General features: G+C 58.9%; 5 protein-coding genes across 5 annotated transcripts in view; 3 read left to right on the forward strand and 2 right to left on the reverse strand.

Annotated features, from left to right (window-relative positions):
- Positions 1 to 1,379, reverse strand: part of VDBG_03395 (shugoshin) — a gene marked incomplete at both ends in the record, with an annotated part of 1,754 nt that extends 375 nt beyond the window's left edge. Inside the window, 3 exons of the mRNA XM_003007210.1 lie at positions 24 to 747; positions 799 to 1,261; positions 1,331 to 1,379. Coding sequence (XP_003007256.1) covers positions 24 to 747; positions 799 to 1,261; positions 1,331 to 1,379 — 1,236 coding nt within the window. The remainder of the gene's footprint in view (positions 1 to 23; positions 748 to 798; positions 1,262 to 1,330) is intronic.
- Positions 1,380 to 1,865: 486 nt separating this feature from the next.
- On the forward strand, positions 1,866 to 2,375 carry VDBG_03396 (conserved hypothetical protein; the record flags this gene model as incomplete). The annotated part of the gene is made up of 2 exons (XM_003007211.1): positions 1,866 to 2,154; positions 2,215 to 2,375. The coding sequence occupies 2 exons, from the start codon at positions 1,866 to 1,868 to the stop codon at positions 2,373 to 2,375; spliced, it is 450 nt and encodes a 149-aa protein (XP_003007257.1).
- Positions 2,376 to 3,146: 771 nt separating this feature from the next.
- Positions 3,147 to 5,332, forward strand: VDBG_03397 (predicted protein; the record flags this gene model as incomplete). Its single annotated transcript, XM_003007212.1, has 3 exons — positions 3,147 to 3,384; positions 3,455 to 4,936; positions 5,025 to 5,332. 3 exons carry the CDS (start codon positions 3,147 to 3,149, stop codon positions 5,330 to 5,332), a joined length of 2,028 nt encoding a protein of 675 aa, XP_003007258.1.
- Positions 5,333 to 5,861: 529 nt separating this feature from the next.
- Positions 5,862 to 7,761, forward strand: VDBG_03398 (phenmedipham hydrolase; the record flags this gene model as incomplete). The annotated part of the gene is made up of 2 exons (XM_003007213.1): positions 5,862 to 6,464; positions 6,544 to 7,761. The coding sequence occupies 2 exons, from the start codon at positions 5,862 to 5,864 to the stop codon at positions 7,759 to 7,761; spliced, it is 1,821 nt and encodes a 606-aa protein (XP_003007259.1).
- Positions 7,762 to 8,804: 1,043 nt separating this feature from the next.
- The window catches only part of VDBG_03399 (conserved hypothetical protein), a gene marked incomplete at both ends in the record, with an annotated part of 2,899 nt that continues 1,590 nt past the window's right edge, over positions 8,805 to 10,113 (reverse strand). Inside the window, 2 exons of the mRNA XM_003007214.1 lie at positions 8,805 to 9,628; positions 9,868 to 9,977. Of these exons, the coding sequence (XP_003007260.1) occupies positions 8,805 to 9,628; positions 9,868 to 9,977 (934 nt within the window). The remainder of the gene's footprint in view (positions 9,629 to 9,867; positions 9,978 to 10,113) is intronic.

Here is a 10,113-nt window from a genome sequence, read left to right on the forward strand (position 1 = left end):
GCGGACTTCGTGGTTGGCATGACGTCGATAGTCGGCTTTGATGAAACCAGCGGTGCCAGTGGAACGACGATGCCAGTCGTCTCCGAGTCTTTGGTTTTGGGCTTTGCCTTTCCCTTGCGAGCCCCATCTAGACCCCTGTCTGGTTTTGTGAGGTCATCTTTGGGAGCGGGCTTTGAAGACTTTTTGGGTGACATGATGTCCTCGTTGGTGCTCTTGTTCGATAGAGGCTTTCGAGCAGTTGTGATGGGAGCGGTCAAGCTATCTTTCGCTTCGCGTCGAATGCTCGCGAGCTCCTTCAATGTTTTGGTATTCTTTCCTTCGGTGCGGATGGTGCTACGGGGTCTTGGCGCTGTGGACACAGCGGCGGAAGAGGTTGTCGTGTTCAGGACATCATTCGATCCAAACTTCCGCTTGGAGCTTGTTTTTGCCAGTTCAGGTGCATTCTGCTTCTTGACGGGCGTGGGACTCGAAATGTCCGTTTCGACCTGATGGGCATCGTCTGGTTCTGTCGTGGCCGCCCCCGATTTAACAGGCGTGATCATTTTCGTCGGTGCAGGCGAAATTGGCGAAGCTGGCGCCTCAAATTTCACGTCGACGCTCAGTTGTTTGTTCGTTGGTTGAACTCTGCTGGGTGATGTCTTTACGGGATCGGTGTCGATATCAACGAATCGCGACATGGGAGGGGGGCCCAACTCTGGAGAGTCTGTGGTATCGGCAGCACTGCACAAAGCCATGATCTCGTTCTGGCTGTTCTCGGGTTAGCGCAGCAAGACAAATGCGTCTCGGTGCAACACGTACTCCATAGTGCGACGGGAGGTCCAGTCTCTTTTCTCAGCAATCGGGGTCAACCTGCCCTCAGCCTTGGCACGGGCTTCGGCTTCTTCTTGGGTCTCAAATGGACGAATACGACGGGCTGCAGGGCTACGTCGGTTGAGAGAGATCCGGGCTGCTGTCGACTCTCTGCGCTGCCTCGCGTTCGAATGTCGCTTCCTGGGCGGTGCGGTTCCCAGCTCCCCGAGCATCTCGACGCACTGAAGTAGGCGGGCTTCCAGCTGAGTGCGCATGTCGATCGCATGATCAGCTATCCTGTGTGCCTCGCTGTCTGGTTCGGGCTGTTGTTCCAGGGCAATAATGCGACCCTCGAGGGTAAGCTTGTCTGACATGAGCTGGGCATTCTGTGCCTCGAGTGTTCGGATGCGAAGTAGATGGGTGGAATTGGCCCTCGCAAGGTCCCTGTTCTGGCGGAGAAGTTTTCTTCGGACTGCATCGCAGATGGAGTCAGCAAGAGGAAAAGTACAAACAAACGAATGCAGGCTGGGATGCGACATACTGATATCAAGATTGTCCGTAGACACTGGAGGTTCATTGAGTCGCGCCATTTTTCATGGTGTTGCGGGTGTATTCTGAAGCAACGGGGGCCGCGTAGACTCGGACGCGAAACGGAGAGACAACGAGCAGCCAGACGAGTTTGTTCAAGGTCGTGAGGTGTTGAAATCTTGCAGGAGGCTGGGGGGAGAAGCGGTGTGGTGAGGATGCTGGTGTGGAATGGGGACCAAATCTCAACGTCCCCCATGTCATTTATTTACTGTCGTCCACATGCAGCCTAGCGTCGTCGAGGGCCAGGGTGCACTGGGTTGCTGGGGCTGCAGGCATGCCCCGCTGTCAATCAACAGCGACCCCACCATGCCAGCCTGGCACTCGCCCCGCTCACTACTCAGCGCGACAGCACAGGGCTCTGAAGCCTCTGTCAGCACCTGCTTCACCACCCCACCATCCTCATTAGAACCCAAGGCCCGAATGCCTACGAGGAGCCACACGCCACGACATGTGAACTGGAGCCTCCCAAGCTCGTCTCAACATCGACCATGTCGTATCATACCAGGTCGTTGTCAACCCGACTAACAGCGCCCGGCGCAGGCGTTCGCGATGGATCTTCCTCGATGGGCGGCCCCTCACCTGCCCTCGTGGCACGCATCGAAGAGAAGAAGGCAGAACTGGACAATCTCAAACAGCTGCGCGACCTGAGTGCAGCTGTTGCCTCCCAGATGGAGGCTTTGGAGCAGCAGCTTTCGACGCTTTCAGATGGGACGGAAGCCATCGCGACTGTCATTGGCAACTGGCATAACGTTCTCCGTGCCATCAACATGGCCTCCAGTGTGTCACTCCTTGTCTCTGGGGGGGCTGGTGCGAAGCAACCGCTAACTAGACGTCTAGCCAAAATCCCGATGCCAAAGGGCGATGCGACCGACGACGCAAGCGAGTCGGCGCCTTCTCTGCCGCAGACCTTGGTCCGTATTCCAACAGAACACGCTCCCTCACTGCAAGCACAGGCCGAACAAGCGGAGCAGGATCAAGCCGCAGGAACGTCTCCTTGAACGTACGACTACAACGAACATACACATCGGATTGCCAAGGTATTCGAGTCTCTGCGGCCGTACTGGCTAAGGCCTGAGGGGCTTTGCTTGACGCACTACAACCCTAGGGCCCAGTGGTTGCGCTCAACGTCTTGCCTCAACGGTGAGATGCTTACCAGTCGAGAAGGCACGCCTCATTGCAACTTCACGAAATGATCCTCGCATGAGCTCCGAGCTTTCTTCGCCCCCATCCGAAGTCGCCAGGCGGCGGTCTGGGTTGATGCCCGACTGATGCATTGCCGCTCCTTCGCATTTGGCTTCTCCAGACGAGCAGCCTATCAGCAGTCTGGCACTCGACGCGGGTCGCGTCTTCCCCTCCATCTCTCCATCTCTCCATATGGGAAAGGCAACCGAGTACAACCCCAACAACCACAAGCTGGCAGACGCTTGACCATTTTTATGGGATGCACCCACCCGCGTCCTCGCTGAATCTGGCGAAGCAAGAAACAACAGGCGGATGCACCAACAGGCAGGCATGAGACAAAAGAAGTGATGGTCAAAGCCCCTCAATCGCCTTTTGTCCCGCCCGTGTACCTCGCTCCTCCTGCCATCACCACCATTGACGACGCCCCATTATTGCGTACGACACGTTACCAGTGGACATCAGCTTGCAGAATACCCCTTAGCTCTAGTCCCTTTCAATCAAAGTCATTCAGATCCATTTCCCTTTCCACAGAAGATCATCTACCCCCGGTCGTTTAAGTCGCCGGCCTTTATCCGCGAGATTACAACATGGCCTCGGCTTCCCCAACACCACTCACGAACCCTGTCGAGACCCTGGCCTCTGAACTTAAGCAGCTCCGCATCAAGAGTCCAGAGAGGCCTGTCTCGCGCCGTCGCCATGGCCGCTCGTCCTTCGAGACTGACTCTTCTTGGGAACCCCTCAAGGCCATCAAGGAGACCTGCGAGCCCGACGACGCAGACACAAACGGCAACGCCCTGTATTTCCAAGACTTGTTGGAGGCACAAGGTTCGTCCGTGATTCCCATTACACAGCTCCACCAACGGCTCAGCGGACACCCGGTGGCTAACGATCCCAGTCTTCCGCGCTGTCGGCCCTGACGGCATCAACGCAGCTGGCCCGAAGCAAGACCTCCTCCACGACTACGCTTTCCTCGCCAGCATCGCAAGGCACTGCAACGGTCGATTCGACTACGTCTTGTCGGTTCCCGAATCCGCAATTGGCGACGGCCGCGGCACCTGCAGTCCTCCCAACGACAGGACCATCCGCTATGGCTGCAACCTGCTGATTGAGAGAAAGGAAACAAGCGCAAGGACTCTTTGCGAGGGTCATACAAATATCGTGTACACTGTGTTGAGCACGGAGCTCCTTGGGCAGGAGGACCTGCACCACCAGCTGCGGCATTCATATGAGGGCGGGAAGATGAACTTCACGGAGCCTATCGTCCGGGTCACATCGCCTCCAGCTGCAGATAACCTGGCTGGGGAGGTGGTCGACATTTTTATTCCCAAGCGATCCGAGCCCGCAAGTGAAACGTTGGCCGAGAAGCTGGCGGGCATCGTATTGCCCGACGACTGCTATGCGAACTACAAACAGGTGCGAAAGTGTTCGGGGTCGACCGAGGGGACATCCAGCTCGGTGCTGACGCCAACACGCTCGGCGTCGCTTGCCTCTTCATATGGACGCATAGAAGATTCTGTCGAGGCCCTGGACAAGCTCGAGGATGAGCTCGAAGAGCTAGACGCTGCCACGCGCGTCGATCACTTTGTGTCCCCTAAGAAGAACAAGCGAAGGTCCCTGATGACAATGGGCGAGGCACCGCGCATCGACCGAGTTGAGCTCAAGAGGTCATCTTCAGTCACGCACGGGCCCGCAGGCAGATCAGCCACGGTACGCGTCAAGCCGACAGGATTGCGACCGACGCTTCCAACGCTCCGAAGGTCAGCGTCATTGACAGGCCTTGCAAGGGATGAGTCGAAGGACGTTGCGGCAGTATGTGAAGGGGGCGTGTCGGCCCCAGCAACTTGCCGCAAGCCGGTCGCTGCCAGGCCTCCCAGTCTGAACCCTCCCAAGGCGGCTGTCAAGTCTGCCAAGGCGCCGACCAAGGCAAGCTTTGAACTCCCAGGCGAGGCCGTAGCCCGAAGAATCAAGGAGCAGAGGGAGGCTCGTCGAGCGGCGGCGGCGACGGCAGCGCTGGCGAGCCCTGACAAGACGACAACGACCACGACACCAATGCCTCAGCGATCAAGATCTATCAAGGCACCGACCCGGCCGAATTTCGAGCTACCCGGCGAGGCCATCTCGAGACGGAAGCGAGAGCAGAGAGAAAAGGAACTGCGAGAGCAGGAAGAGGCGGAGAAGAAGCGGCGAGAGTTTCGTGCGCAACCGGTGCGCGTCAATCCAGCAGCCAGCACGTTCCCCCGCGCAACAGCTGCGAGTCGCGCTCGTCGTGTCAAGGCTGGCGCAGGAGTGGAAGAAAACGCGCCGCTCGCTCGCTCAACGTCAGTGACGACAGCGTCCACGGCCTTGAAGCGCATGTCGATGGTGTCGGGAGGCACAGGTCGGCCTGCACTCGCAAGGGCGGCTAGCACGTCGTCAAAGCCCCGCGGTCGAGATGTCGCTGTGTCATCGGATGAGCCATTGGCCAGTCGGGGTACGTCGAGCTCGACACTCAGCGGGAAGCGGCACCAGCAGCGGCACCAGCAGCGGCATGAGCAGCGGCATGAGCAGCAGACGCAGCGCCGTGTCGGTGGAGGAGGTGCAGCGACAGAGACTCCGTGGCAAGGTGATTTACGAGCAAGACAACTGCTACGTGGAGGAGCGCGAGCGCGAGCGGCGGGAGCGCGAGGCGTCAGCTAAGAGAGCCCGCGAGGAAGCTGCTGAACGCTCTAGGCAGGCAAGCCGAGCGTGGGCTGAGAAGCAGAAACGACGCCTGACGGCAAGCTTTCAAGGTTGATGCAAGTCTTGTACGTTGTTGTATCCTTATCGTCACAACTAGTGCACGTGGGTTTGGGGGCGTTCGGGGTTTCTTCTGGGTTTTGGAACCTTCTTCTTGTTTGTCTTACCAGCCAGCTTTGGAGTTCAAAGGCGTCGTGGTTCCGAGGAACCTGAGTCTTTATCTGTCTGCCTCACTTAGGTAGTCTGCTTTGTGATAGTCTCAGAAAACAACATTTCTAAGTGCTCGTTATCCTGCTATTACAAGTGAGCATGCCACAACCACCCAAATGATCCAATGTTTGTCTTCTCATGGGCAATCGGCAGGCGGCGAGTCGGCACTGGGCACATTGTGTTGACCTCGTCCTCCCCCGCACGATAAGGGCCTCCACTTTGAACCTTCATCATCCATGTCAGGTATGGCCTCACCGTCACAACTTGTACTTCGCGGACTGACCACGAGTACGGATATCTATGTCTGCTCTCTATCTTGTCCACAGAGCCACTGTCTCTTCACCCACTGAAGGCGTCATTCAATCAGCGGCCTCGCAATGTCGCAGCCCACGGTTCGCCTCCGACAGGGGATATATCGCGGCAAGACACTCAATGAGGAGCCAACCCACGCCCACTTGCCGCAGACCATCGAGGCTTTCCTCGGTGTGCCCTACGCCAAGATCCCCGGCCGGTTCCGTGACGCCGATCCTCTGCCTTCCAGCGAAGCGACATTTGATGCCGTCAAGTACGGCCCCGTGTGTCCCGGCATCTTGAGCGAGATGGATCTCGCCGAAGGATGGGCCGTGGATGAAGATTGTCTCAGCGCGAACGTCTTCCGGCCGGCGGGGCTCAACGAGGACGACGCGGTGCCGGTGGTTGTGTACGTACACGGCGGCGCATTCAACATGGGCAAAGGAGGTGATCGGGCCATGGCGAGCTTCGTAGCCTATGCCCGAGGACCCATCGTCGCCGTCAGCTTCAACTACAGGGTCGGGCCGCTGGGGTTCCTGCCATCGTCTGCTATGGAGGAGGAGGGCCTGTTGAATCTGGGGCTGAGGGACCAGAGGGTTCTGCTGAGATGGGTCAGGGGTAATGTTGCGGCATTTGGCGGAGACCGCGAGAAGGTGACGCTCATGGGCGTCAGCGCTGGGGCACACTCGGTGAGCTTTCTCGTCCCAACTGCCCAACTGGGCCAGTACTATTCTCCACAGGCTTGGCTACTGATCATGCGATGGATAGATTGGACACCACCTTCTCACCCCTGACCCTCACAGGGACCCCTCTGCCTCGGCCCCCTCCTACCGAGCCATTCTCGAATCCCGCGCGGCCACGGCCCGCTCCGTGCTCTTGGCCCATCACGCTCGCCACGAGGACCAATTCAACGAATACATCGCTCATCTCCATTACCCGTCATCGCTGTCGAGCCAGGAGATTGTCCTCCGGCTGCGCGTCGAGCCGCTTCCCCGCCTCCTCGCCGTGCGCCAAGTCTGGCTCCCCTACGCGCCCTCGCTGCGCTGGCCCTTCCAGCCCGTGATCGACGGGCCTTCAGGCATCATCCCCTCGAGCCCTTCCCAGCTCTGGGCAGAGGGCCGCGGATCCGGGGCCCCGCTGCTCACGGGCTTCAACTCGCACGAGGGCGCCACCTTTGTCCCCGACACGCTCGCCACGGACGCCGACTTTCGCGCCTTCTTCCAGACGCTCCTGCCCGGCCTGTCGACGGTGGACCTCGACGAGCTGAGCGCCCTGTACCCGGCCGAGCCGCAGGCGGCGTACGGCCTGTCGTCGGGCTACCGCGGCGCGCACTTCCCGCGGGCCGCCGCCGCCTACGCGCACCAGGCGTACGTCGCGCCCGTGCTGTGGACCGCGTGCTGCGCCGCCAGCAGGGGCGCTGACGTCTGGGTGTACGAGTTCGCCGCGCGCGGGCCCGTCTTTGGGGGCGCGGGCCACGGCGAGGAGGGCGGCGTCGTCGCGCGCGACAGGCTCGTCGTCGCGCCGTTTGAGGGCCTCAACAGGGTGGCCGAGGCCATGCACGCGCGATTCAGCCGGTTTATCCAGACTGGAGCGCCTGACGGAGGCCCTGGCGGAGATGCGCATGCTGCCGCGTCAGGCCATGATGCTGATTCTGGATCTGGTCCTGGTCGTGGTTCTGGTCCAGGCGCTGTCGGAGATGACGTCTCGTGGTCGAGATTTATGCCCCCTTTTGACGGTGATCGGCAGGCGTCGGCCGTGAAGGATTTCGACCTGGCGGCCGGCAGAATCCTCGTGTTTGGCGGGGGAAATGATGAGCGTGCCGGTGGCGCGAGCCCGGGGACCGTCGCGCGCATGCGGCCGCTCACAGCGCGCGAGATAAGTCAGTGTCGCTTCTGGTGGCAGCGCGCCCATCTTGGCCAAGGGACGGGGGAGGCGAGGGCGGCGGCAGGGCGGCTAAGCGATGCCATAGAGACGCCCTCCACATAGTGGTCTGCATGTCAGGCGGCAGGGCCTGTTCCGTAAGCGAGAGAGAAGGGGGGGGGGAGTTGTTGTCGGCGAGGCTGACCCCCTTTCGACGTTGTCGACGAACGTTGCCCGAAGTTGCGATCCAACCCACGACAATGACATCAATCTATGCGCACTCACGATCGACATGACAATGAACCGTCTTCAGTTGCGAGAGAAGGTCGGCGAAGGACAGCGGCGAGGTGACGGCAACGGCGACGGTGACGGGGACGGTGACTTGAAGGGGCCTTCGAGTAAGTATAAAGGGGAGGGCAGTTTCGCCATTCTTCAACCAAATCTCATCATCAGAACACACAACACTATCAAACACCAAGACACCTACCATTTCAAACAATATACTTCGCTCCCAAGAAGACACTCTATCGCTTTCCCTTTACCCTGAAACAAATACAAGACCGCCATCATGCAGTTCACCATCACCGCCATCCTCTCCCTCGCCGCCCTCGCCGTGGCCTCCCCCATCGCCCCCGAGTCGCCCATCACGCTCGAGGCCATCAAGCGAAGCGTCGTTGAGAAACGCTGCCTCTACGACACCTGCACCGACTGCTGGGCCGCCACACCCCCCATCGGCTCCAGCCCCGGCTCCCACGGCGCCGCCGCTGGACAGTGAGTTCCCTCCCTCCACCTTGTACCCCTGAGCAGCTTGCTGACCTGACCGGATAGCTCCATCTACTGCGCTACCATTTGCGACTGCAGCTAAATGCCGAGTCTCTGACCCCCCCGGCCGAGGCACGGGCTTGCTTGGATTCACGGATCACTCGTGAGGAGAGTGAGGGGCCGAGGAGCCATGTTCGATAGTTGTAGCAATCCAGTCATTACATGCATTTCCCTAGCACACAACTAGGAATTGTTTCCTTCGCAGGTAGCTAGGCATTGAGCTCAAATCATACCCTTTGTTACCTGCCCAATAATTCGGCTGCTTTGAGATCAAACCAGTGACGCAACTCATCCGACCACTTCATATCTGCCCGCTGCTTAGGTACATCCTCAAGTTCCCATTATCTCTACTCAAAGTCATCATCCTGGCTATCCCACTCGGGATCCGTGTCGCCGCGCTCCGAGTCGACAAAGTCCTCCATGACAAACTGTTGCTCGCGCGGCTTCTGATTGTCCAACTTTATCTCGACAACAGTACAGAGACCCTGCACGAAGATGCCGTCCGACGCGCCAGCAGGAGAGTTGCCTTCGTTGCTCCCAGCCTCGCTCGCTTCTGTCTCGGACGAATCCATGTCCACGTCCAAGTCGTCCTCGTGATCAAACTCATCGCTGTCAGGCTCTTCGTACTGCTTTCGTTTGATCGACCGCAAGGGCTTGGACGCGCTGCTCGCACGCGATGATTGACCCGACGTCTTCGAGGCTATGCGCCTGCTCTGTCGCGCAGGCCTATCCGTGCTTGCTTTTTTCCCTTTGCGGGGCTTCTTTGGCGGTGTCGATTTGCTGCGCATGTTGGTGTCTTTGCTGCTGACTGGCGGGGGCGACAACTTGGGGCGCAGGAAAATCGTATTCAGCTTGGGCTCCCACACATGACGGAACTCGCTGCGCGACTTCCACGGAATGTTCAGCATGCAGCGGACAACGAGATAGCGTAACATGGGCAGCTGCGCAGCACTGTCAATCAGAGACTGGAAGAAGTTTGTGGCTGCCTCGACAGTCCACTGTCGAAGGTTGTCCAGCTCGATACGCTGTAGGGCAGCGGGCCATGTGGGAATCTGGTCGGGATATAGCAGCGTCTCGTATAAGGGGTTAGAATCATCGAAAGCATCATAGTGCCTGAAATACTGTAAATTCATACGCAGTTCGCGGAGGTCGGGGCAAGCGGTGCCCAGGACTGTGAGAAAGGACAAGTTAAGTGCTTGGTTGTGATCGAGGACAAGAGACTCCAGATGCCGTCCGTGTGACAGGAGAAATCCGGCCAAGTCTGTGGACTGCAGGTTCCAGCAATTAATGACCTTGAGTTGCTTCAGCTTCTGCGGCAGGCTTTGGAGCAGCGCGGCGTTGACCACAGATGACGACAGAAACGTGAGGTGTTCGAGTTCGTCAAGGCTAGACAAGCAAGCGGCGAAGGACCTGGAGAACTTTTGGTCCTTGCTTCGCGGGCGGCAATAGCGTCATCAGACTCGTCCTGCTTCGTCACGCGCATGTTCCAGGAAGGCACCTGGAAATTGGCAAAGCGAACTCTGCGGAGGTATGCGAAAGTGGGCAGGGCGTGTATCTCTTTTATCTTGTCTGCACCGGCGACGAAACCACGACTCGTCATGCGAGCGTTCCGGCAGAAGCCTTTGAGATGCTTACGAATCTATTGTCTCCCGGATC

This window comes from Verticillium alfalfae, genomic scaffold, assembly GCF_000150825.1.
Source record: "Verticillium alfalfae VaMs.102 supercont1.3 genomic scaffold, whole genome shotgun sequence".
In the NCBI taxonomy this organism is placed as follows: Eukaryota; Fungi; Ascomycota; class Sordariomycetes; order Glomerellales; family Plectosphaerellaceae; genus Verticillium; species Verticillium alfalfae.